This window comes from Caretta caretta, chromosome 7, assembly GCF_965140235.1.
Source record: "Caretta caretta isolate rCarCar2 chromosome 7, rCarCar1.hap1, whole genome shotgun sequence".
NCBI lineage: Eukaryota > Metazoa > Chordata > Testudines > Cheloniidae > Caretta > Caretta caretta.
The window spans coordinates 32,221,788-32,249,727 of record NC_134212.1 but is presented as its reverse complement, the minus strand read 5'-3'; the positions used below and the strand labels follow the sequence as shown (position 1 = coordinate 32,249,727).

Sequence of the window (27,940 nt, the reverse complement as noted above, 5' to 3'; positions counted from 1 at the left end):
GCACCACTTGTAAGCAAGGCTGCCTAACGCTTCCCATCCAAAACTATCAAAGCACTACAACACCATCTTTAAAGCAAGTTTTATTTTGCAGTATATACAATTTAAGCTATTAAAAATGTACACAATATTTACAAATTAAATAATAATTATCCAAACCCTCTTCACCTCCAACACATAACTCTGCAACACAAAAACAATGAAAGAGAAGTTAAAGGAAGCCATTGGGATGAATATAGGCCATGAACATTTCCCAATGGTCTCTCATTTATGTATTTTCCTCTTCATTTATGTATGTAAATAAACTCCTGAAGGATGCAAATGTCACGGAATGTGTGGCACAGTTTAGCACATCCTCTGCTAAATAGTCATTTTATTGAAATTGAAAACAAAAAATATGGACACTTCCTAAACTATTCCCATCTTTAAATTCAAACAATTTAATTTTAAACAGGACATGTGGCATATTTTTTAAAAATAAAACTTTCTAACCAATCTCTGGAAGCTGAGACCAAGTTTTCTCCTCTTCCGCACACCCGGCAGTAAATTAAAGATGTTTATGCAGGCTAGCTTGTTATTGCAGAGTTCCTCATATTACCACAGTTATTTCTGGTAAGGAGCCAAACAAGTTATTTTGGGGGCATGGAGGAGGGGAAGGGACCCTCAGCATTACATGGACTTTGGAATCAAAGAGGATATATGAGGAACACATGTCAAATTCTGAGTTGATTGATCTTATCATCCCTTTATAGAATGAAGAAAAGGCCCTTCTGCTCACTGAAGGAAATGAACATGTTCCAAGCATGCAGTCCCCTTTAAAAAAGAAACAATGCACTCTCTCACTACTTCATGTTCCATAGCCAGAGAACAGGAGGTTCTCGATCCACATTTACAGATGAGTCTACATTTATGTATAGATTTTACTCATGCTTTTTGTTGTTGTTCTTCCTTAAAACCAAGTTTTTCCTTTCTTAAGGTTTGGATATAAAGAAAGGAAGGAATGCATAGTTATTACACCAAATGCAAGGTTAGCCCACTGTCTTGCTACAAAGTGATATGCAGCCTGGTTGCCTTTTGATACCCTCTCCCCACCAGAACACCAGGATCCTAGCTGTCTGCCAGATATCACCATCCCTTGTCAGTCACTCACTCCCATCCTCAATGCTCTGTTCTAGGTCTCGGTGGTTGGGACTCCCATCCAAGCCAGTATTGTAATCCCGATGTGCCGCCAAAAAAACCACAGATCTATGTTTTAAAAATATAAATCTTTAACTACTTTTGCCCTTCTCCAGAAGGAACTCAAGTATTAAACGAATTTACAACCCTTAAGTGCTGTCTCTGGATTGTTTCCCTGAGATAGGTGTATGATTAGAAGCCACTTAAAGAGAAGCACTGAAGGGTTATACCAACTGCTGAATTAAAGTAAACTGAATAGCAAACAATGGTTTAGAGAGTCACCACACACACAATTTTTGTTTTTTTGGGTGGGGAGGGGAGGAATTTTAGGACTCATTCAGTGCTGGTTCTATGATGTAATCTATTGCCCGTTGCAGAGCATCTTCCCGATACCAAAAATGCTTATTTAACCCTTCATTGCCTCTCCTATCTAAATCCAGCCCTTGGCTTACTTCCCCATTAAGTTGATATCCCTATAGATACAGGGGTTTTTATATTGTATCATGCTTGCGTTAGGTATGTGAGTTCACATAACGCTATTGGATGGGATTTTCAAATCACTCAAGGACTTTTAGGACCACCAGTCCCACTGAAAGTCAACAGGACTGGTGCTCCTAAGTCACTTAAGTGATCCCCCTGTCATGACTTACACTCAGGAGACATGTCAAACAATTACTCAAGCCAGATTAGTCCTCTCAAATTACATTTTTGAAACACAACGTTTGGGGACTTTAATATCCCTGCCTGTTGTCTTAACCTATTGGTCCTGTTTTTAAAACTATACAGGCTCACACAAAAAGGGATAGAAATAGCCTATCGTAGTGGCCAAGATAGCCAAGAACTTTTTCCAGCTGATTGCTAGCAGACTGAACAAACTCACAGTCCATAACCACGACCACGGTTTAACTGCTCGCTTACGTCAATTCAAAAAGTTTTGAGTTTGGTGTTAGTCTTTTAAGGTGCATTTTTGTGCAAGCAAGGATCTGGGGAAAGAACTAGGCTGGACAGATTGCGGAGGAGTTACTAAAAATCTAACATATGTGAAGGTGCTACAAGTAACAAACCCATAAAGTCATATGTTCTTATCATATCAATTAGCCTAATGTCCTTTAATTGACCTACAGAGTCTGGGTAGTAAAACAGACTGGATGAGCAGGGTCTCATTGCTAATGGGAAGTTTCTACTTATTTATTCAAAGTAAAGGTATTTTCCAACAGGAGTCCACCACTAATACTGTCAATCAACAAGAGTCCATTCAACCGTTAATAAGCCCTTCTGAAGTTGTTGGGCCACTGCTATAAAAAAGAAAAAGAGCAGAGGTGACTGTTTTGTGTCTTGAAAGCAGCTCTTAGAGAACCTGACTGTGGTGCCAGGAGCTGTACAAGATCCACAGGGACAATTCACAGAAGATGGCTATGGGACCATGGCCTGCATACAGAACAACATAAACCTGGCCAATAAGCCATTTTCATCCCAAGCATAAAAGCACAGACTTAAGTAGAATCACAAAGGATGAGGCTGGCCCATTCTCTTCCAAGTAAGACTGGAGGTGAAGAGGTATTTCATCTCCCAACTCCTTAGCAACTAAAGTGTCACTATGATGAACAAAGCATGTGAAAGCTGCAACATTAGAGAATATCAAAGGCCAGGAGGATCATTGAATAGCCATGGCTACTGAAACTTCTCCAATCCTTCAATGTGGGAAACATGACAAGTGCTTCTCTGGTGGTGGGGCACAGAGAAGGGGGGAATATTAACTACATATGACTAACTTCTAAATTCTTCACTATCTGTGCCATCAGCATAGATTCATTGCTAAACACAGGCAAATCAATACTCTGGTTTCAAAGGTCTAACAGACTCCATTCTACATCCAGAAGATGTTATTCTTGCTGGGATGAATATTTGAGCAGTGTAAGCCAGGGGATGTCGTTTTAACTCCATGATTATCTCCTTCTAAGATGATCATCCCAATGCCATTTGGATAAAACTCTTTGAGCATCACAGTTTGCGATCAATACTGAAGCCATTTGCACTAAGTTAAATTATAGATTGTGAGAGCCCGCACTGGGCTTCCTCAGATGATGCAGAACGTTGATCTCCACCCACACTAGAGCACTCAGAGAGGAAATAAAGTTAAAAATGGACTTTAAACCAACTCACAACTCTCCCACAGCAACCCATGGGCCTCAAGTATCCCACAGTGTCCACTGCTCCATTCAGTGCTCCTCGCTCAACAAAAATAAATTCAAAAAAAGGTATAAAGCAGAAGCGATGGTTGATATTGTAACTTTACCCCACCACAAACCAATTCAAACTAGCAATGTCTACCAGCAACACCTAGGGTCTGGATCCTGCCATCCTTAGGCTTAACTGTCTTGGGAGTTCTGGCTGAGTATTAGCAGGGGATGACAGGTGTGTTTCATGAACTCCTCTCACCTTGAACTGAGTCACCTACATACATTGCTTCTACATATAAATCTGAGACTAAGCTCACTTACAGGTATCCTTCCAAGGGTAGTTTGTTAAGGAAATACACCTCTTTCCCCCTTTCATGATGGGAGCATGTTTCTTATGGACTTCCTTCAGCTAAACATTAGCATTGTTAGGATGAGCCCAGAAGGCATTGCTTGAGGATGGAGGCCAGCCGCCGCATGAATGCCAGAGAGGTAGAAAGAACTGGGTTAAAGCAGGAGAGAACTATTTTGAGAAGTTGCCACCCAACTCCTGTTGGGCAGATGGGGGAAGGAACGGCAACTTTCTAAACAATAGATATGCCCACTGTAGTTAAGTGGCACACCACAGAAGTCCCTGGGGTCTGATCACCTCAGCCCTGTGCATCACGTTTTGTAGAAGGACCCTGCTTTTCAGAGAATGCTGCTGGGAAGGCTCTGGAATTAGAACAGTTAGTGCACAGGTGGGTATGACTAAATCTGCACATCAGAGAGAGGACAGCTGCAGACTGGGCGGTGGGGTTTTTTGTTGTTGTTGGTTTTTAAATTAGAAACCATGGCAGATTAAAGAGTCAATTCTGAACCCCAGCATAGCGGCCCTAGCACTCTCATGTCAAGTCAGCACTTGGTGCAGGTTAGAACGTCCTAACAGAGCGATGGCAGAGTCTCATTTCTCTTGTCGTATCCCCAACCACCACCGCACACGCTGCTTTTCAAAAGAAAAAGTCAGTGTCAAACGGTAACCCAGGCAAGACAAGGTACTTAGGAAAGGGGGATTGGAGGGGTGTCAATGGGAAGGGGGAGAGGAGGATTCCAGTTTCTGAAGCCGGCGCCTGCGAAGCTCAGCTGTGTCAGGCTCCCCCGGTAAAGGCCGCTCCTCTTCTTCCTCATGCCCAGCTGGCTCTGTGTATCCCTCCGCACCCACCAATCCAGATGGATCATCTGAGACAGCAAGGGGGGAGGAAATCATCAGAGGCTGACATCCACCAGATTCCTTTGTTTCCCCTCGCGCCAAAGGGACTTAGAACCACTACTTTAGAACAGCCAAATGTGGCCATTAGCACTTAAAGGGACAGCCACGTAGCCGGTCTCATTCAGCAGCAAACCCTCAGCTGGGACACACACCAGCATGACAGATGCTGCCTATCTTGGATGCAGCTGTACCCTGCACAGTCAGTAGATGTGTTGCACCTAGGATGAACATGGTGCAGCCACGTGCCATCAGCTGCTAAAGCCTCTTGCTATAACTTTTGGCCCCCTCTGCAAGGTTTCTTAGGGAATGGGTTAGGTCTTGTTCCTAGACCATGTGGCTAAACAGCGACACTATGAGGCTTCGCACTACAAGGTCCTACAACAAGGAGGACTTTTGTCTACCTGTTTGACCTGTCGAGTCTGGTTCCACTGCTGGAGAGGTCCCTGGGGAAGAGGTACTGTCGGGTGAATTGAAAGTGGTGGATTCTCTGGTGGGTGTCTCTTGAGAGGAGGTTGAAGTGTTTAGGCTGCTTGGCAGCTGCGTAGGACGGGGTGACCTGTCCAGAGGGGAAGCCAGAAGAGGGTTACAACGTGGAAAGCTATAAACAGACCATGTTTAATTCTTTTTAGTATGCTATCACCCAGAGGGCCCAGATGAGATCAGGGCCCTAACAAAAGAACTTTACAAAAGAACTGTCAGACTGGATCAGATCCTTGGTCTATCTAGTCCAGTATCTTGTCTCCAACAATGGCCAGGACCAAATGCTTCAGAAGCAGGTGTAAGAACCTCACAGTAGGCAGATACAGGCTAATCTGCCCCTCCCACATTGGCTTAAGCAATGAAGTAGGAAGTTCAATGTCCCTTCCAAAAATTTTTGCTGTCATGACAACTCTCAATATTCTCGATATCCATATGCAAGCCCTTTTTGAATCTTGTGTAATAAAAAGAGTGCTCCTGCCCAGAACAGTTTACAATCTAAATGGATGCGAAAGACAAAGGTTTACCATCCTCCTCTTTATTTATAGCAAAGCGAAGGCAAAGAGAGAGAAGTGACCCAACTCACGCAGGATGTCTGTAGCTGAGCCAGGACTTGAACCCTGATCAGACTTGAACCCAATACAGTGTCTTAGCCACAAGAACACACTTCTGGCTTCCAAACTCTGCTTTTCTAGCTCATATTTCCTTTCACAGGGGTGGTGAACAGAACCTTGGCCTGAGTGCAAGTGCAATTGCATCTTCCAGCACTTCCAGTGCAGGCTTATTCCTGGCCCAAGGATAGGAATAAGGGTGTCTCCACACTTCGGTGCCAATTTGCCCTACGAGCAAGCAGGACTTAAAGTATCTACTCAGTGCTATAAAAAGGAGGTATTGCCAGGAACTGAAACTCTTGAGTTCTCACCCTCACTCTGAGAAGCTATCTATGGCAATAGCTTCTCCACCGCTCTGCTTCAGGCCCCCCATTTTTACCATGCAGCTGGTTACTGACCTTTGTCATGTTTTGAGGTTTGTACATAATCCCTAGATCTTACATGGTACTTTTCATCAGCACATCTCAAAGCACTTCACAAAAGGTGGTCAGTATAATGATTTTCATTTTACAGATGGGGAAACTCAAGACCAGTGGCAGAGTTGGGAGTAGATACAGGTCTCCTCAGTCCCAGTCCAGCACTCTATCTCCTAAGCCCCACACATTGGTGGTACAAGCTTTGGGTACCTGTTATCACCAATGAAGACCACGCACTTTTAGCATCGTGAGGACAGGGAGCCAGCAGTTTGGAATCACATGTCATTACAATATGCTATCACTAAGCTAGATGGATTATAGTCAAGTCAGTGGTTGCACCATGTGTCCGACAGAGTAGAAAAGGTCTCACACCCTGCTGCAGTACTGGATAGTTACCCAATGGTTGCCAGAACGGTGAGATACTGGTTTATCTGTAACATGGCTGCATCTAGGAGTGTGTGGATGTTCTGCAGACACTGGAGCCTGGCTTCCAAATGCTGCCGGTCATGTCCTTCCATGGCACGGAGCTCTTCGTCTGTCAACCCAGCAAACCCAGCGGGTGGCACAGGCATAGGAGGGAAGCCTGTTCAGAAGGAAAACAGATGGTCTGTAAGAGAGGACGCAAAGCAAACTTCCTGACTCCCTCTCCAATGGGCAAGGTTTTAATTACTGGTGAAATCTATCAATTTACTGAAGACGATATGAGCCACCATGCTCCTGGCAAGTTGCTAATTTGGCCCTTAGAGACAAAATTTGGATATTTTCTTTTCCCTCCCCATGCTCCCGGTAGAGGAACATCCTTCCCCCATCCAGCCCTGGATGGAAAAAGCCACCCTAGCTTACCAAATAGAGGTGGCAATGCCATTCCCATCCACGGGGGAGGGAAGGGAAAGCCAGGCACTGTTCCCACAGGGGCAGTGTCCGATCCAGATGCTGAATCACCAACAGGTCTCGAGGTACTCGCTGCAGAGGGTGAAGGGGACAAAGCAGATGATAGCCTGGTTAAACAGTCATGGTACATTTATGCCCATCCACCGCTTTACATATAGCCAATGAGGTTTCAGCATGTCTTCAAACACACAATACCGGGGTATCTTTCTTGGGTCAATGTTAGTTAATCCCACACTATAAAATAACGTCAAAAAGTTAAGGGGATATGAAGCCTTTCATCTCTAGGGGTGCCAGATCCAACCTGGCCTGGAGGTGGAGACTAGCTACCTTGGAGGGGGAATGAAATACAGAGCTTTTTCTCTCTCGTGCACTAGCGCAGTTCCAGTACCACGTCTGAGGGACTGGCTGGATCAGGGAATTGGATACAGGGCCTTTCCCCACTTAGGGGCACCAGCTCCAATCCAGCCCCAGACTGGGGAGATTGGCTGGCTCAGGAGGTCAGGGAATGGGATATAGGGTCTTTTCCCTTTAGGGGACGAGCCACAGATCAATAGCGTCAAAGCGGTTTTCATCTTGTGGCAACTCTATGGTCTGTTGGTGAGTCTCTGTCCAAACCACAGAACCCACAACTGGCATAACTGGTCTCCTTGCTGGCAGTCCCAACTTACAGGTCTAGAACAAAATGGGCCGTGGAGGACCAGAAGCAGGTCACAGTTGAAATATGTTGGTGGGGCAGTGAGAGGGAAGCCTGCGCCAGTGATGGCATGAAGAAGAAGGTTAGACTGTGTGGCTTCTCACCTGTTGTCTGAATGCCTGAAGCGGAGGGTGCACTGGAAGCTGCAGAGGGATTCTCTGCATTGTTGGGTGGCTGGACACCAGGCACTGGAGGAAATGGACCTATGGGAGGCCAGAGGGGGAACATCCCAGGAGGAAACGGGGGCAGGATTCCTTGGGGGACTGCGGAGTGAAGGAGAGAAGTGGATGACCCACAGAGAAGAGATGCCAGACAGACACTACATTTCTCCAGCACCTTCCAGCCAAGGGTCTCAAGGCACTTGAGACATTAACAAAGTTTCAGGGGAGGTAGGTCACTGTATTACCCATTTTACAGAAGTACACTTATGGAGAGTGGCAGTCACACAATGGCAGAGCGGAGTCCTGATTCTCAGCACACCCACACCCAGCTCCAGCCACAGGACTATATTCCCTCTCCAGAAGCAGGAACAGAATCCAGGAGTCCTGATTCCCACTCTGTTGCTCCAAGAATTACACAATTCCTCTCCATTACACAATGCTCTTACTTTCCCTCTAATGACAGAGAAGCTAAAGGGCCAAATGTCTTTGGTTATTCCCATACGGCCCAACGTATTGTAATGTGGTTGTGTGTATAACTGAAGGCAGAATTTGGCCCAAACAAGGTACATTCAGTAGTACAACGTAGTAATACACTTCAATTTTTCAGTGCTGGGCAAGTAGTCCCAGTATCAACAGCTGCTGCACCTCAGCCCAAAGGTGGCTGCAGTGATTCCCACCTGGGATGAATGGCATCAGGACAGGATTACTGAGAAACTGCTCAGCCCTGCTGGCTTGGTGTCCAGAGAAGCTGTACTCACAGTTCGGTGGCTGGGGGATCAGTGGAGTATGGTGCGGCGGTGGCTGCTGTTGCTGCTGCTGCGCTTGCTCCTGTTGCTCGGGTGGCGTCTGGGACTGAGTGGGGAGAGAGGCACGGAGGACGTCCATGCGGCAGGTGGGGCAGGTCTGCTGCCGCTGGAACCATGAACGCAGGCAGCTGTGGAGGGGGCAGAGGCCACCCGGTTAAGACTGGCTCATTTAAACAGGTTACTTTTTCAGGGCAATAGGATTTACACACAGTCCCGACAATTAGCTGGAGACACCCCTCGCCTGCTATTGTTTCTCACTCTTGCCATGGGTAGGTGGAGAAGAGAAGAGATTTCAGCCTGCGTAGCCCATTCAATCCATGGCTTCTCAACAGAGACAGCCAAAGAGTCCAGTTCGGATTATGTTTGTTACATGGACCTGCTTGCTAGGGATTGAACTTGGAGCCACCAACTCACAGGCCTCCAGACAACAGTGACCAGGCATCACAGTTGAAAAGAGATGGATTGGACGCAGTGAGCTACAGCTGAGGGGACTGAATTCTTTTACAAATCCTTTTTATTTGTTTGGTTCTTCCCTGGTTCCATGCACCCTACAGCAAGGAGGAAGTTACCATGCCCTGGCTCCTCCATTATACAAGGACAACGCTTGGATTTTCATGCCTTCGGCAGCTAACTCCACACCACAAAGAAAGCCATCTGCAAGCAGCTGCGTGGGCAGATGTATTAGCAGTAAGCCTTTCCTCACCTGGTGTGGAATATGTGGTTGCATGGCAGGCGTTTAGCGCCCATCACCATCTCCTCCCGGCAGATAATACAAACATTATCCATTGCTTGAAGCTCTTCTGGAGTGGCATCAGGGTATCTGGGGAAGCAGTAGAGTTTTAAGAGGCAGTAACATATATATTCTCTGATGATCTACAAGGGCAGTGATGTCAATGATGAAGCACGGGCTATAACAGGAGATAATTAAGCAAAGGGAAATTTAGGCTGGATAGCATGGAGATCTATGTGAGACAGTCCTCCCAACCCCAAGGGAAGTCGTCTTGCCCAGGGCATTCCAAACTGGATGAGACAGGACTGAGGGGGTTGCGCTAGATTAGCTGTGATTTACTAGGCCTCTAACAAGCTGTACACTGGACTGAGTGTCTTAAACCAGACTGCTCTAATGTGGATTTCCCGTTTTAATTAAGCTTAAACGGCCAGAGAGATTCATTGTAAACATGGCTGTGTGGTCTTGTGGCCAGAGGACTGGACTGGGAGTCAGGAAATCTGGATCCTACTCCCAGCTCTGCCACTGATCTTGGGCAAGTTCTTTCCCCTCTGTCTCTGTTTCCCACTCCCACCCTTTGTCTATTTCGAATGTAAACTCTTTGGGACAAGCGCCATCTCCCTAGGTGTCTGTGCAGCGCCTGGCCCAATGTGGTCCTCCACACCCCAATCTCAGTCGAGGGAGTGAGGGGTCTGTGCGGTGCCCTGCCCAATGCCTTTAGGCCCTACTGTAACAGATTTCACTCTATAGAAGCAATTTCTCTCCAACTGGATACCTACAGAGTGTTCATGTTGCGAATGGCGCGGCGTGACATGATGGCATCAGTCACAGCTCTCTTGAACTGCCTGAAATGACACAAAAGTTGCTGGAGTTACATACACACACACAGGAACAGTATCAGACACTCAGCACGTGCCCAATCGATACCAGAGACATCTTACCTCATTGCCAGGTACATGGGCCGGATAGCAAAGAGAGGGAAAGTGTGCACTTTGATCATGATGGTCATGAAGGCCATGTACAGCAACACTTTAATGAAGCCTGAAGAGGAAGGAGAGATATTAGTGCTCTCTCTCTCTTTCTCATGTGCCTCTACTCGAAGGATCTCATTGCCCTTAAACACTAGCGAACTCCCTCATCAAACCCTGGGAGGCAGGGAAGTGCCTCAATTTTACAGGTGGGGAAAGAGGCACAGAAAGGAAGCAACTTGCTCCCCCATGTCACACAGTGAGTCAATGACCAAGCTAAAAACAGAACCCAGGAGGCTCTAGTAAAGCAGTCGCACTCCCCTCCCAGAGCTGGGAATAGAACTCTGGAGTTTTGGCTCCCAGTTCCTCCCTGCTCTAACCACTGACCAACACTCCCCTCCCAGAGCTGGGGATAAAGCGCAGGGATCCTGACTCCCCATTTTCCTTGCTCTAGCCACCAGACCACAATGCCTGCACAAACCAACCCACTGTGGCCTCCAGAAATCCACCCAACCCACATTTTGATTCCAATCTTACCAAGTCATCAGCATTTTAGGCCTGGGCTACACTACAGAGTTAGATCAACATAAGGCAGCTTACGTCAACCTAACTCCGTAAGTGTCTACTCTAAAATGTAGCTCCCACCAATGTAACTCACCCACTACACTGACTTAACTCCACCTCTGTGAGAGGCATAGCACTTAAGTCAATGTAGTTAAGTCGATGCAGAGTCAATGTAGACACTGCGTTGCTTACATCAACTGTTGCTGCCTTTCAGAAACCGTCCCACAATGCCCCACACTGGAAGTTCAATCGGTGCAAGCACTCCTGGTGAGTACACACACCGCCAACGCAATAAGCGTAGTGTGAGTGTGTAAAACTGATTAAATTACTGTGGTGGCTGTATGTTGACGTAACTTAGGTCAACTTAATTCTGTAGTGTAGATTGCCCTTAGTTTTAATGATACATTAAATCATTTTGGATGGCCACAGGCTTCTCTTACAAACACAGCTCCTACTTAGCTCCATTTCAATCCCACTTTCTTCCCTTCAAATGATCAATGAAGTGGTGAGACCATCTACAAACTACCCCTCCCAACCATGCTCCTATGAAGAGCTCTAGCACAAGGCCCAATATAGCACCACAATTCAGGCTCCCATGACTGTTAGCTGTTCATACGGGAGAACACACAAGTCCCCACTGGGCTATGAAAGGAGCTGGCTGTTATCCAGAGCTGGGGAGAGAGAGCGTACCTGTGAAGAGCTCCGTGTACAGCATGTAGACGGCCTTGTTGTCCCATGGATTCTCACTCTGCAGGTCGACTGAATGCAGAATGTACTTTATGAAGATTGTGAGCACCATGGTCATGAGGATGGCATACTGTGGGGGCAGGAAGGAAAGAAGAGGCATATCACAGGATGCTAATCTTTTAAAGGCATTGGAACTCATCTGTACCCTGTGCCAAACTCAGCCCAGGGACCAGGTCACATGGTTGGAAACTGGTGTCTCCGAGCCAGGCCCGCACAGATACAAAAGGCAGCCTGAGTTCAGGGAGAGAAGAAGGGAGTAGGGCGGCTCTCCTTAGCTCCCTGGCAGATGGCCTGGGAGTGCAACCCTACAGGAAGCAGGCTGGAGGAAAGCCTAAGCAGAAGGGAGTAAAGATTCACCTTAAATTAAAGGCAGAGGGCCTGGGGAACCAAACCTGCATGGAGCAGATGGTCTCCATCAGAAATCCCAGGGCAGGGGAAAGGACTTGATTGATATGCGTAACTTCTGTTTTTGGAGAAATAAAACAGAACCACGAAGAAGAGGGACCAAAATCCAGATGCTGCCAAGAGAACTCTGATGCACTGGCAGGTTAGTCCGCCCCACTGGCTTACAATGCATCACAGAGCTCTGATTTCCAGTAAGTAGCATAGCAAGGCAAATATTCCTCCCTCCCTCCTTGCCACACAGGCAGACATTTATTTCATACCTCAAACCCAAAGACCAGCTGGACAGAGGCTCCCCGGGTGAGGATGCTGTGGTAGGCATGGCTGACAAATAGGAAATCCAGGATGCCCAACAAAAGCATCAGAGCTGGACACAGAAAGAAGGGAGGTCAGACACTGGAATTACAATACTGAGCTGTGATTTGGGGTACACATGGGGAAGGGCTGACAGAACTAAAGAAAGGGATGATTTAAGCATAAGACTAGGAGCCAGGACTTCTACAATCTATTCCCAATCCTGGAAATGGAGTGTGATCTAGTAGCCAGAGTATAGGTCTGAGAGCCAGGATTCCTGGGTTAAAACGTTAATTTTCCCACTAAAAGAAAAGGAGTACTTGTGGCACTTTAGAGACTAACCAATTTATTTGAGCATGAGCTTTCGTGAGCTACAGCTCACTTCATCAGATGCATACCGTGGAAACTGCAGCAGACTTTATATATACACAGAGAATATGAAACAATACCTCCTCCCACCCCACTGTCCTGCTGGTAATAGCTTATCTAAAGTGATCAACAGGTGGGCCATTTCCAGCACAAATCCAGGTTTTCTCACCCTCCACCCCCCCACACAAATTCACTCTCCTGCTGGTGCTAGCCCATCCAAAGTGACAACTCTTTACATAATCAAGTCGGGCTATTTCCTGCATAGATCCAGGTTTTCTCACATCCCCCCCACCCCCATACACACACAAACTCACTCTCCTGCTGGTAATAGCTCATCTAAACTGAAGTCTGCTGCAGTTTCCACGGTATGCATCTGATGAAGTGAGCTGTAGCTCACGAAAGCTCATGCTCAAATAAATTGGTTAGTCTCTAAAGTGCCACAAGTACTCCTTTTCTTTTTGCGAATACAGACTAACACGGCTGTTCCTCTGAAACCAATTTTCCCACTGACTCACTGTGTGACTGTGGGCAAGTCGCTTCATGTCTCAGTTTCCTCATCTGTAAAGTAGGACTAACACCCTTCTCACAGGGGATTGGGAAGCACTAGGCAAGTGCCACGTGAAAGAAATTGAACCGCTACATCCCATATACAGAACATTTCAAACTCTAAACTGCATGGGATGAAAGCCATGCTGGGGTGTCAGACATTGATATTTATATTCCAGCAGAGCCCCAGTCAAGATCTGGACCACATCACACAGCACAAACACATTTAAATGGGTCCCTTAGGATCCTCTGAAAGCCCCAGCCTCAGTTTCCCATGGCACTTTCTTGCACGAGTCAGTATGTTAACCCCAGTGTGCTGCATAGTTTCATTCTTCCTTCCTGAACTTTTAGCTAGCTACAGGGTTCTCCTTGATATCCTGTCTTCAACTAGGTTGCTGTGAGCTGTTAAACAGCTGCTCTGCTCCAACCCAGAGTTGAAAAAGCAATCTAATCCATAAAAAGCCTTCTGGAAGACATTACATACTGTTCTGACAAGGTTATCGATTCTGAACAGTCTCACACTCAACTGCACAAATGAGAAGGGGTTTTACATTAGCGTATTTAGCCTGTCACATGCAAATTATCTTCTGAAATTATCTTTCCTGGCCAGCTGTTGCTGCTCGTTGAGTCCTGGAGAGGAAACGTTCAGAGTAGAGAAACTCTTCCCCCTCCCCAGAAGATTTCTGTCAGGTATCAAGTCAAGTCATGCCTTCATTAAACTTCGTTGCTTTAATGATTTCTCCACATCCTACCCTCTGCATGCGTAACACTTACTCACAGTCATTTTCATTATTAACAGTGCAGGCAGAGGTTAGCAAGTTTCTCACCCACAGCTTTGCCAGTGCACCTCATTCAGAATGGCAGCCCACCACCCTCACTGCTATTCCAGGGCTGATCTGTTCCCACACCTCTGCCAATACACCTCAATCCTGACTTGCAGCCCCCACATTCCAGTCCCGGATCCTCCCTTACCACTGCCAGTGCCCCACAATTCTGAGCCACTGCATCCCTGCTACTCCAGTCCTGCATTCTCTATGCCTCTCAGTTCTAATCCACAGCACTTCCTGCTAGTCTAGTCCTGGATATTCTCCTGACACTGTTCTGCCACTGCTTCTAAACCCTGACTTGCTGCACTCCCTGTTATACCACTTCTGGACTCCTGACTCTCAGCTCTTTTAATGCCCCTCAATCCCAACCCACAGCTTTCTGCTATTCCAACCCTGAACCCCAAAGCGCTCGGCTGATGCCCCTCAATCCTATCTGCAGTCCCCATGCTATTCCAGCCCTGGGCTCCACCCAGATACACAACTCTACAAAGGCCACTCAGTCCTGACCTGCAGCCCCACTCCCCACCCTTACTAATCGTGCCCTGGACTCTCCAGTAGAAATAGATCTGCCAATACTCTCAGTCCTGACTAGCTGCATCTCCTGCTATTCAAGTCCTGAGCTCCAAACATAGATTGTTGAGGGTGAATTGTATGTTTGTTTTTGGAAAATGGGGACTAAGCCTGTTACAGAGATCTGCGAATCTCAGAGATAAGAAACCTATTAGGTCCTAACAGAACAGTCTCTAAAGGACCAGAACTAGGCAGAGAAAATGAGATTCCACATATGATCTAAAGAGAATTTGAAGTAACTGCTCTCACACCACAAGGCAGATATGTTAACATGCTGAACCAATCCTGCTCCTACAAGTCTGAAGACTTCCCTTGCAGGTAGATTATCCCATATCTGCCACACTGCAGTGTTTCTTGCACCTTGCTCTGAAACATCTGGTGCCGGGCTCGGTCAGATACAGGAGACTAGACTAGATGCACCTCGGGTCTGATCCAGTATGGCAATTACATTGTAATGGGAGGAGGAGGGGAGAGAAACAAGAACAGGGGAGGACAGGCAAAGGGAATAAAATAAAGGCACTTACAGATTATGCGGAAATGAAAGAGCCAGGAGATGTTTGGACTCCTCTCCATCTGGGAAGAGATGAACAAACTTTTAGGACTCTCCACCCAATTTTCCAAAACTCCATTCTCTGCATTCTGACTGCATGAGATATCCAGGAACTGTAAAGAGTTACTGATGTAGGACCAATAGGCCAATCTTATTTTCTATCCATTTTGGTTTCTACACCACAAGCATCATCGTGTCTTGCTGATTCCTTGTCTGCTGGCATCAGTGTCTTGCTGCTCTGCAAAGCGCTGAGCACGCTGAGGTACTGAGCTACTTTAGCTCCTATGGAATCAGCGCTTTTACTATTTGTATTACTCTAGAACAGGGGTTCTCACAACAAATTTTTTGGTGGCCTAACTCTTGCTGGTGGCCGTTCTGACAATTTTTCCTAAAGTTACATAAGTTACATAAGTAACTTTAGGAAAAACAAATATGCACATATAGATGTCCAAATTATTGTAATTTATTTAAGTGAGATAATCCTGACCAGCCTGGCCCGAAGGACAATTGCAGAAGCACTAATGAGAAAAATGAATGTAGAACAAGCAGAGGACACAAAAGGATCTGCTTCCAATGCTCCCTACACACAGAACACACTATGCTGTGACAACCAAAGCACAGTGACAATGGTTTTCATCCCTCAAAAGGCCACAGAAGTACCTTAGATAGACAGATCCCTTTTTGTTACCAAGATCACTGAATGACTCCCCAGATAGATTGCAGACAACCCCAATCCGGCATCCTTTTCAGCAGCATGTCAGACTTACAAAGTCCACCCGGTCCTCAGCGAGCCAGTGGAAGCACTTGAGGAACAAGAGAAGGGTGAAGAGGGCCACAAATCGGGGACTGAAGTCATCTCTGAAGACAGTGAAGGCCAGGCAAGTTTCCGTGACTGCATACCATGACCTCTCAAGTAGGTGCTGAGAGAGAGAGAGAGAGAGTTAGCAGCACTGTCCCAGTTCCCCACATACAGCTCATCTTAGCTCTCAGTACTGAAGGGAGGAGGGGAAGGAACGTCTGCTTGTATGTCCCAATTTCTAAGGGAAAGCATTTTCTTTTGCACTCCACCCCCTTCCCTCTGAGGATCTCAGAGCACTTGGGTATCGAACTCTCTACCATGGTTCTGTAAAATGGGGTAACAGCAGTGCCCTGCCTCACAGGGACGTTGGGAGGATACATACATTCAAGACAGATGCTCAGACACTCTGGTAATAGGGGTCATGCAAGTACCAATGATAGATATGATTTTATGCTCAGCATCAAAATCTCATTTAACTTAAAATCAATGCAGTTCTCAGAGCAACCCTCTGCTACTGTGTACCTTCATCACCCAACGTAAGATTGTGCTGCAAGTAATCAGATACAAGGGCCAGAGGCCTCACTCACCTCCATTTCTGCTGCTCGGAGCTGGCCAAAAAACACTTTGCCCATGAATTTGCCCAGGAGGAAAACCAAAACAAAAGCCTGAATGTAGAGAACCTGCAGGGAAGGGAAGGGGAGAGATTGAGCCAAAAGAAACACACACACACACTACAGTTTATGAACCAAACCAGACCAAAAGAAAAGGCTGGTGAGAACAATCCTGCAGCACCGCTTCTAGCCTAGATCAGACCTTCCCATCCTTAAAGTCTATGATTTACAACACCCAAGGGATCTACTTTAACCAGTTATGACTGTCCTCTGTCCACTTTCAAGGCACGTAACACACTCGCATCTTATTTCCCATCCCCAAGGAAACATATGGCTAGTTTTCAGTTAACCCCTTCACAACATCCTAAGGCCCTTCAGGGTGTGTGTAATCTGTGTACCCTTAGGCCTGGAATTTATATTTTGAAGGTACTTTGGTTACTGTAGGGAATTGGTGAGATGTACAGATTTCTACCCCACTTGCACCTGCACGTTATGTGTATGTTAAAAAAGCCCAACTGAAAACAGATGAATGAGCCTTTCCAAATTTAGCTAGAATTTTGCAAGCCAGCTGTGGAGTCAGTTACATGCACACATACTTATAAATATTTCCCACACTAAAGCAGTACTTTGTTCCGAGTACTACTGGCTCAGCAACTGCTGTAGCGTGGAAGTGTTTGTTTTGGTCAACATACCCTGAGGGAATAGAAAGCAGAAGTGAACTGAAAAAAGAGCCACTGGATTACATTGATAAAGAGAAATGACTCATTTGAATGCTGTCCAGTGCTCCCTGAAGTAAACTGAGGGCAGGAGGAGAGGGACAGGACTCTGTCCACTCCCTAGCAGATGGATGCCAACCTCACACAGAAGTCACCATCACAGTTTGCACTTATTAGTATCCTTGCTGGAAGACTGAGTGGAGTGGTTAAATACACATTAGGCCATGGAGACAGAACTACCTCCAGGCAGGGCTAAAGCCCAGTGGTGGATCAGTATGGAATACTTGCCCTGCAGCTGGCAATGCTGTACCTATCCTTGGGATAAACAGAGTGTGAGAGGCTCCAGAGTGGTCAATCCAGCATCTTTCACTGACATTGCATCTCCTCAGTTAAACAAAAGCACAAGGAAAAAGGAAGCCAATATTTCGACTGACTAGCAAGATTCATTTGGGACCTCAACTCCTGAGCCTTCAACTTAAGAGTCAATCAACCCAAGGATGAAATGAGACAGCCAAAGACTGTGCAGGATTTGGCTCTGCTCTGTATCAAAATAACCCTGGATTTCAGCTCTCTTGAAAATGGTGATGTCCCCCACGCCCTGTGTAAATGTAGAGGTACTACATAACAAATTGTTTCCAGGGATTGGAATACAGCACTGGTTAAAAGGATTGCGTTGACAGGAATTTTCATTAAATTGAAATTGAAATTTCTGCTTTGAAATTACTGCTGCTCCTGTTTTTATACCACATCCCACCAACATACCAGAGCCCTCCCTTTAAGAGGTAAGCTTAAATTCCATGTCACACTCAATTCACACTCCCTCTGCTGACGCTGACAGTAAGGGGGACACAATTAGTGCCAACTGTGCTGGGTTAATTGCAGCTTGGATTCTCAAAGTGGGCAAGACCCCATGAAACTCATTGCACTGATGAGCAGCAAACAGGAATGACTTTCAGTCACTACCAAACTGGGAGCTCAAAAACTAGCTCTCATTACCAGTCCCCCAGAATCAGGTCACTTGCACTGCTACAGTGGCCATCCAAAGCCATGTGGAAGTTAAATACCAATAGTTGACAGGCTGAGCCATTATCAGAGCAATCTGATCTCCACGCCACAACCTGGACAGCCCATGGACTGCATACTTACTGCCATGCTGGGGCTGGATTTGGTCAGATACACCACTGTTGGGTAGAACTGGTGCTTCAGGTAATAGGCGTGAGCCACTACCACCGATGTCAGAGCCAGGCTGGCAGCCATCATGATTGCCGTTCGGAACATCTCCCCAGCCCAACGACCTGGGTGAGGGAAGACAGACATGAGCAAACGGTTTAGAGATACAGAATAAAGCCGTAGCTGCCTTCACATCTCCTAAGGCAACAGAAGAGCCACCAAATTTGCATTGTAAGGGGACAGTGGATCATTGCTGTATTTGGTTTGCTGCTTCTTGGCTTAACAGAGTTTTCATTACATTCCCCCTCTCCATCTGCTTTGTTCTTGGCCTCGCATACTGTAAGTTCCCACCAGGCCATGGACTTTGTCTTCCGATATTTGTCTGCAAAACGCCTATCAAACACTAGGTGATCACATAGCAAACTTCCTTTAACCTGGATGTAAATAGTTATCAAAGGATATCAAGCACTTTACAAACAAAAGTTATCAAACAGTTTAAAACAAAAGAATCATTCCATGCAGCCACCTCTAGGGGTGGGACAGGGAAGCTCTTAAACAGCCACACAGCACCAATCAGCAATAGTTTATGACTGGATGCAAAGAACAAGTCAACCAAGATGGAATTTTGAGGGGAATTTTAGTTAAGAAGAAAGCAAATATCCAATTTGGAATTGGACCACAATATCATGGGTTTTGGCATCCCATCCTTGTGAAATCAGGGGTATTTTAATGATCACAAGTGAGGGATTGGTGCTTCTACCAACATTGTACCAAATGCATATGCAAACGAGGAGGTATTTTCAGGCAAGACCTCCATCCCTTGAGGTGCGTAATTCAATGCTGAAATATCTGACATGATCTAACTCTAACAGAATTTATGAACTTGATGCAGGAAACCCTGGGTGACATTCTCTGGCCTGTGTTATGCAGGAGATTGGAACCTAGATAATCAGAATGGCCAATGCTACATAAAAACTGGTGAACAGTAATTGTTTTGAGCCTGTTGCCCTACACAGTCAATGGATATATTAAAACAAACGCCCGCTGAGAATAGACCAAAACTTCAGCGAGGCCATGATCCAAGCAAGGCCTTTCTCTAGCATCAAAAATGCAATTTATTCAGTGGAGATTTTACACTTTGTACAGTTCAGTCAAGAAAGTGAATACAGCCATTGTACTGACTATAAACCTAATAATGAAAACAATATTCCTGGATTGTCAATGTTGTGAACAGAAAAATTAATGAAAACTTGAGCTTTCTCCAGGCTAGAGAGCTTTTACCCTGCTCCTCCAAGGATTCTCAATTACATTTTATAGGCCAGACTGACCTGATTTAGAGGGGGAAGTGAAGGCAGCTATCAAAAAATAAATTATAACAAATAAATGAAAGGGGAAGTTAACAGTAATGAATATAAGTCAAAAGCCAGGAAAAGCAAAAAATTGATAAGGGAACCAAAGAGACACAAGGAGAATCTATGACCAGCAGAATTAAGGACAATAAGGAGTTTTTTTAATACATTAAGAACAAAAAGAATCCTAACAATGTTTTGGTCCATTACTAGATGTAAATGGTAGAATTATCAATAATGCAGAAAAGACAAAGGGTTCAATAAATATTTCTGTTCTGTATTTAGGGAAAACACAGATGACATAGTTATATCACATAATGATGACACTCTAACATCCTCCAGAGATACTAGTGGAACAGAAAAAGAGCAGGTACTGAAGTTACACATTTTTAAATCAGCAGGTCCAGGTAACTTGCATACACAAGTTTTAAAAAAGCTGCTAAGGAGGTCACTGGAAAGTTAATGCTGATTTTCAGTAAGTTTTGGAACACTGGGGAAGTTCCAGAAGACTGGACGAAAGCTAATGTTGTGCCAATATTTAAAAAGAGTAAGCAGGATGACCCAGATAATTATAGACCTGTCAGTCTGACATAGATACCAGGCAAGGTAATGGAATGGCTGATACGTGAGTGGGTTAATAAAGAATTAAAGGGTAATATAATTAATGCCAATCAACATTAGTTAATGGAAAATATATCCTGTCACACTAACTTGATATTATTTACTGATGAGATTACAAATTTGATTAATAAATTTCTGTAAGGCATGAGACTTGGTACTGTACTACATTTTAATTAAAAAATAGAATATAAAATTAACAGGCACACATTAAATGGATTAAAATATGGCTAACTGATAGGTCTCAAAAGGTGATTGTAAATGGGGAATCACCATCATCCAGGTGTATTTCTAGTGTAGTCCCACAGGCATTGGTTCTTGGCCCTATGCTATTAAACATTTTTATCAATGGCTTGGAAGAAAACATGAAATCATCACTGAAAGTTTGCAGTTGACAAAAATTGGGGGAGCAGCAATTAATGAAGAGGATAAGTGAGGTCACTGATACAGAGCAATCTGGACAATGCATGTTTTAATACAATTAAATGTAAATATTAGGGCTGTAGATTAATCGCAGTTAACTCAAAAAAGTATATCGTAATAAAAAATTAATCACGATTAATCGCATTGTTAAACAATAGAATACCAATTGAAATTTATTAAATATTTTTGGATGTTTTTCTACATTTTAAAATACATTGATTTTTATTACAACACAGAACACAAAGTGTACAGTGCTCATTTTATATTTTTATTACAAATATTTGCACTGTAAAAAATGATAAAAGAAATAGTATTTTTCAATTCACCTCATACAAGTACTGTAGTACAATCTCTTTATTGTGAAAATGTAACTTACAAATGTAGATTTTTTTGTTACATAACTGCACTAAAAAAAAAAAAAAGGTAAAACTTTACAGACTACAGTCCACTCGGTCCTACTTCTTGTTCAGCCAATCAGTAAGACAAATAAGTTTGTTTACATTTACGGGAAATACTGCTGCCTGCTTCTTATTTATAATGTCACCTGAAAGTGAGAACAGGCTTTCGTTCACATGGCACCTTTGTAGCTGGCGTTGCAAGGTGCCAGATATGCTAAACATTCGTATGCCCCTTCATGCTTCAGCCACCATTCCAGAGGACATGGTTCCAGTCAGATGAGGCTTGTTAAAAAAATAATGAATTAATTAAATTTGTGACTGAGCTCCTTGGGGGAAAACTGTATGTCCCTTGCTCTGTTTTACCCGCATTCTGCCATATATTTCATGTTATAGCAGGCTCAGATGATGACCCAGCACATGTTTGTTTTAAGAACACTTTCACATCAGATTTCACAAAACGCAAAGAAGGTACCAATGTGAGAGTTCTAAAAATAGCTATAGCACTCACCGGAGGTTTAAGAATCTGAATTGCCATCCAAAATCTGAGAGGGACGAGGTGTGGAGCATGCCTTCAGAAGTCTTAAAAGAGCAACACTCCAATAAGGAAACTACAGAACCCGAACCACCAAAAAAGAAAATCAACCTTCTGCTGGTGGCATCTGACTCGGATGATGAAAATGAACATGCATCAGTCCGCTCTGCTTTGGATCATTATCGAGCAGAACCCATCACCAGCATGGACCCATGTCCGCTGGAATGGTGATTGAAGCATGAAGGGATATATGAATCTTTAGCACATATGGAACACAAATATCTTGCAATGCCAGCTACAACAGTATGATGTGAATGCCTGTTCTCACTTTCAGGTGACATTGCAAACGAGAAGCGGGCAGCATTATCTCCTGCAAATTGTAACCAAACTTGTTTTGTCTGAGTGACTGGCTGAAGTAGGACTGAATGGATTTGTAGGCTCTAAAGTTTTACATTGTTTTATTTTTGAATGCAGTTATTTTTTGTACATAATTCTATATTTGTAAGTTCAACTTTCATGATAAAGAGATTGCACTAGAGTACTTGTATTAGGTGAATTGAAAAAGACTATTTTTTACAGTACAAATATTTGAAATAAAAAGAATATAAAGCGAGCACTGTACACTTTGTATTCTGTGTTGTAATTGAAATCAATATATTTGAAAATGTAGAAAACATCCACAAATATGTAAATAAATGGTATTCTATTATTATTTAACAGTGCGATTAATCAGGCAATAATCGTGATTAATTTTTTAAATCGCTTGACAGCCCTAGTAAATATACACATCCAGGAATAAAAAAATGTAGGCCATACATACAGAATGGGGGACTCTATCCTGGGAAGCAGTGGCTGAAAAAGATTCGGGGATCATGATGGATAATCAGCTAAACGAGAGCTTCCACTATGACACTGTGGCCAACAAGGCTAATGTAATCCTTGGATGCATAAACAGTGGATTACTGAATAAGAGTAGAGAGGTTATTTTACCTCTGTATTTGGCACTGGCGTGACCACTGCTGGAATACTGTGTCCAGTTCTGATGTCCACAGTTCAGGAAGAATGTTGATAAATTGGAGAGGGTTAAGAGTAGAGCCAGAAGAATGGTTAAAGGATTTGAAAACATGCCTTAGATGATAGGCTCAAGGAGCTCAATTTATTTATCTTAACAAAGAGAAGGGTAAGGGGTGACTTGATCACAGTCTGTAAGTACCTAGATGGGGAATAAATATTTGAGAATGGGCTCTTCGATCTAGCAAACAAGGTCTAACATGATCCAATGGCTGGAAGTTGAAGCTACACAAATTCAGACTGGAAATAAGGTGCACATTTTTAAAAGTGAAGACATTTAATCCATGGAACAATTTACCAAGGGTTGTGGTGGATTGGCAATTTTTAAATCCAGATGGGATATATTTCTGAAAGATCTGCTCTAGGAATTATTTTGGGGAAGATCTATGGCCTGTGTCATACAGAAGGTCAGACTAGATCAGTGGTTTTCAAACTTTTTTTCTGGCGACCCAGTTGAAGAAAATTGTTGATGCCCATGACTCAACAGAGCTGGGGATGAGGGATTTGGGGTATGGGAGGGGCTCAGGGCTGGGGCAGAGGGTTGGGGTGCAGGAGTGAGCGCTGCAAGGTGGGGTCAGGAATGAGGGGTTCAGGGTGTGAGAGGGGGCTCAGGGCTGGGGTGCAGAAGAGGGTCAGGGCTCTGGGCTGGGGGTGCAGGCTCTGGGGTGGGGCCAGGGATAAGGGGCTTGTGGGAGGGGGCGTGCTAGGGCAGGGGATTGGAGCACAGGCTTACCTTGGGCGGCTCCTGGTCAGCGACGCAGCAGGGGTGCTAAGGCAGGCTTTCTGCCTGTCCTGGTACCGTGGACCACGTTGCGCCCTGGAAGCAGCCAGCAGTAGCTCTGGCTCCAAGGCGGAGGCACGCAAGTGACTCCATGCGGCTCTCGTCTGCAAGCACCACCACCCCAGCTCCCATTGGCCAGTTCCCAGCCAATGGGAGTGCGGAACTGGTGCTCAGGGCAGGGGCAGCGCATGGAGCCCCGTGAGCCCCCTACCTAGGTGCCAGACCTGCTGCTGGCCACTTCTGTGGCACAGCACAGTGTCAAAACAGGTAAGGACTAGCCTGCCTTAGCCGGGCAGCACCGCCGATGGGACTTTTAGCAGCCTAGTCGGCAGTGCTAACCAGAGTTGCTGCAACCCATTGCCTTACATTCTGCAACCCAATACTGGGTCGCAACCTGCAGTTTGAAAACCGCTGGACTAGAAGATCACAATAGCCCACTCTGGCCTTGGAATCTATGAATTCTATACAGTACACTGTCCATCTAGGGAAGTCCTGTTAATGTTTTTTCTCAAGCTACTATGCAAACCTCTGTGGTAAAATTCCCACTGATATATGCCACATGACAACATTCAATACCCTGATTAATAAATATTAATACCACCTAGCTCTTATAACACTTTTCATCAGTAGATCTCAAAGTGGTTTACAAAGGAGGGGCAATACTATCCCCATTTTATAGATGGGGAAACTGAATTACGGAAGGGTGAAAGTGATTTGCCCACAGTCACCAACAGACCAGTGGTAGAGCCAGGAACAGAACCCAAGTATCCTGAGTCCCAATCTGTTCTATCCACTAGGCCACACTACCTCCCCATACTGATTAGCACCTTGCATCCAAGGTTCACAGAGTGTTGTAAGAAAGAGCGGACATTATTCCCATCTTACAGATGGGGAAAAAAGCACATGACCCATGGGCACAAAGCAAGTCAGAAGAAGGATGGTTCTGTAGTTTTGAAGCACCAGACTGGGACTCAGGAGATGTGGGTTCTATTCCCAGTTCTGCCATTGACTTGCTGTGTGACCTCAGGCACATCACTATCATTCTGCACCTGAGTCGTAAAACAGGAATAACAATCTTTCCTTTTCTGTCCCATCCTTGTCTTTTTTTAAGTTGCCCTGAAAAGCATACAGTCTAAGTATTCTCTCTTACGCTGTGTATTTAAAGCAACTAGCACAATGGGACCTCGAGGCACTAATGCAATAATAAATAAGAAAATATGCCAGTAGCAGTCAAGGGAAGAGAATTAGGTCTCATGCCTCCCAGAAGTCTCTGCTCTAGTAACTAAAGAGCATTCTCTTCCAGAGCCAGGCATAGAACACAGAAGTGTCTCACAATCCTCCAGCTACCAGATCAGACTGAGAGACACCTGTGCTTTCTGAATGCCTAAATACTCAAGTCCAATTAGCAGCATTCCTGTGCTAGAACATTAAAGCATCACATTATAACAAAGCAAAACACTGACACATAAGAGTGAACATAAAGCAGTTCTGTGCACTAAGGCTGTCATACATTTCACAAATCACAAGTAGGGGGGTGGAATTTTAGTTAGCCATCCAGATTGCTTCTTTGGCCATATCTTGCCCCTTTTAGGAAGTTATTTATAAAATGAGTTTTTGAGACCACACCTTTCTCTTTGCTTAAGTTTCAACCAGAACTGGTCTGTCCCCTTGTCCCCTAAACCTGTGAATTATAATCTCCATGTTTAGATTAAGATAATTTAAATTCTATAAAACAGATGGCAGAGTTGTCATTAAAATGTTAGACAACAGTTTATGAGCCTGCACATGACTAGCTACTTAGGTTACTTTAACAGTGGAGTTACATGCACACCCTCCATTTCAAGTAGCTTATAACAGAAATGCTGACAGCCTGTATCCATTCAAGTGACAGGGAGTACCACTTGGAGATTCTTATGCGGATGTCATTTCCATGTCCCACACTAAACACTTTCAGCTTCAGTCAGTCCACCTTGCACTAAAACAATTTAGTTCTTTAAATACTTATGTGCTAGAAGTGGATCTTTTATAACACAGAGTTCGCTAATATATTTTACATTTCATTAGTGCCTTTCAGACCAAAGGCTCTGGAAGCACTTCACTGATTATACATTATTAATCCTGTTTATGACAGTAGGGCCTACAGGCCAACCAAGAATGGGGCTCCATTGTGTGGGGAACTGTACAGAGTAGTCAATAGACTCTGCCCCAAACAGCTTACAGTCTAAACCACAGGTGGCCAACCTGAGCCTAAGAAGGAGCCAGAATTTACCAGTGTACATTGCCAAAGAGCCACAGTAATATGTCAGCAGCCCCCATCAGCTCTCCCCCGCTCCCAGTGCCTCCAGCTCACTGGCAGCCCCATTGATCAGCACCTCTGCCCCCCGCACCTCCCAATCAGCTGTTTCGTGGGGTGCAGGAGGCTCTGGGGGGGGGAAGGGGAGGAGCGAGGGCACAGCAGGCTGAGGGGAGGGGATGAGAAGGGGTGGAGTGGGGGCAGAGCCTGTGGCAAAGCCAGGGGTTGAGCAGTGAGCACCCCCCGGAGTCGGTGCCTATCCAAGGAGCTGCATATTAACTTCTGAAGAGCTGCATATGGCTCCAGAGCCACAAGTTGGCCACCCCTGGTCTAAACAGACAGAACAGATGAAGAGGGTGGGAGGGGGAGAGCATATGACAGACAGACCCAGAGCATCTTAGAAAGCACAGCCAATTCAGAGATGAAGGAGTAAAACTGTAGCTGGCACAGTGTGTTATGAGGGGGTGGGACAGGTGAATCATGATCAAAGACTCTCCAATAAGCCCTCTTTGTTGCAGAAAGTACTGGGAGTGATTAGGCAGGATCTATAGTTTCTATCCTGAGCAGATAAGACCTTGTTTGTAGACTGCATGAATCTTATTTATCAGCCTCGAGCGTGGTAATGTTATCCCCACTGGGCTTCGATCTCTGGTTCCAGGGAATCTTGACAACCTTTCAAACCTGAGGGTAGAACTGAGCCTTCCCCTTCACGTAAGCAAGATTTATCATATAAAGTGCTTGGGACATACTTCAATCTTGCTGGCAGATAGGAGACAGTCAGCATTCATATTATTTCCCTCACAGCTCCAATCCTTTCTCTTCCCACATCCATTTTTTAAAATACTTGCCTCTCCTTCAAATTATGTCCTCCTGCCAGTTGGGTTTTAAACTTTATTGAAGTTTGAGAGATGGGAAAGTGAAGAAGTTACACAAATTGGAAAGGGGAGAATTGTTAATTCTTTCCTGAGCTGCTTCAGAAGTTCTCTCCCATCATTTTTAATATTGAAAGAAAGGGAAGGTATCAATTTCCTTACGGGTCTCTTCTCCGCCAGTACATATGAGTGACACCAAGACACACAATAATCCCCACCGCTTCCAGCACTTTCAAGGGAGTCATAAAAGGACACTCTCCATCCATGTGAGCTCTACTACCCCTCCCAGCATCTTTGCCCCTCTTTTCCCCCAACCAGAACAGCTCAGGCCCCCAACAACTACTTAAATCCCAGTACTCCCCTCCCAGCTTCTCAGATGCCTCCTACTACACAGGCTCTAACTTGCCCACTCCACGCCCCCCTCCCCAAATCCACCTTACTCAAGTGCCCAGAATCGAGCCCCCTTCTCACGTACCACGTACCCAGCCCACCCAGATCCGATCTCCCCTTCTCCAGACCTTCCAGCATCCCCCTCGCTCCCTATGTCCCTCAGGCTTCAGCTCCTTCCCCAAACCTCCTATGTCCCCAGCAACCTCACTTCCCACTGTTCCTTCCCCAGATTTCAGCCCCTCCCCGGGCCCCCTTGCTCCCCAGCTCCCTCATACCCGCTGCACCCCACAATCGGTCCCTCGCCAGGTCTCCCCGGCCCGGACTCACCAAGATCCGGGAGCCCCTGAGGCTGCTGCTCCCACCACCACAACCAGCTGCACCTCCCCCCCACCCTCCGCCGGAAGTCCTGAAGCTAGGAGACACCTCACTTCCGTTTGGGATGTACCATCCGCACACATCGTAGAAACCCCACCCAATTCACCTCTACGGGGACTAGCTCCAGCCACGCCCCGGGGTCTCGCCTCAGACCCTCCCTTACTTAGAGCAGCGAGCGTTACAATTCGAACCCAACCAGCTCCCCCGTTTCAGGATGCAGCAGGGCTGAATCAAATTCACAATTCCCTGCTGCCCCCCACTATTTCAGACGGTACGGTCCCAGTGTCTACTTGGTATCGTCCGCCTTCCACCGCTAAGGGGTA

The 27,940-nt window shown here is 45.4% G+C and overlaps 1 protein-coding gene across 2 annotated transcripts; it reads right to left on the bottom strand.

Moving 5' to 3' along the window:
- Positions 1–65: 65 nt before the first annotated feature.
- On the bottom strand, positions 66–27,661 carry SYVN1 (synoviolin 1). Of its 2 annotated transcripts, none has more exons than XM_048859319.2 (16): positions 27,570–27,661; positions 18,492–18,640; positions 16,606–16,698; positions 15,987–16,139; positions 15,194–15,242; positions 12,327–12,430; positions 11,605–11,731; positions 10,324–10,423; positions 10,162–10,227; positions 9,359–9,475; positions 8,608–8,783; positions 7,793–7,951; positions 6,947–7,066; positions 6,500–6,686; positions 5,001–5,155; positions 66–4,568 (listed from the first exon to the last, which is right to left on the bottom strand). In XM_048859319.2, the coding sequence occupies exons 2-16, from the start codon at positions 18,621–18,623 to the stop codon at positions 4,414–4,416; spliced, it is 1,893 nt and encodes a 630-aa protein (XP_048715276.2). In that variant the 5' UTR covers positions 18,624–18,640; positions 27,570–27,661; the 3' UTR covers positions 66–4,413. The 2 variants fall into 2 exon arrangements, with proteins under 2 accessions (XP_048715276.2, XP_048715277.2); XM_048859320.2 differs by lacking the exon at positions 27,570–27,661 and adding an exon at positions 23,640–23,722.
- Positions 27,662–27,940: the final 279 nt, after the last annotated feature.

Bases quoted from the DNA above. Each gene is read 5' to 3' on its own strand.
- SYVN1 (XM_048859319.2), bottom strand. From the start codon at position 18,623: ATGTTCCGAACGGCAATCATGATGGCTGCCAGCCTGGCTCTGACATCG. The intron at 16,140-16,605 runs GTGAGTGAGGCC...TCTCTCTCTCAG, and splicing joins TCCGAGCAGCAGAAATGGAG to CACCTACTTGAGAGGTCATG. The intron at 8,784-9,358 runs GTGAGGAAAGGC...CCCCCTCCACAG, and splicing joins AACCACATATTCCACACCAG to CTGCCTGCGTTCATGGTTCC.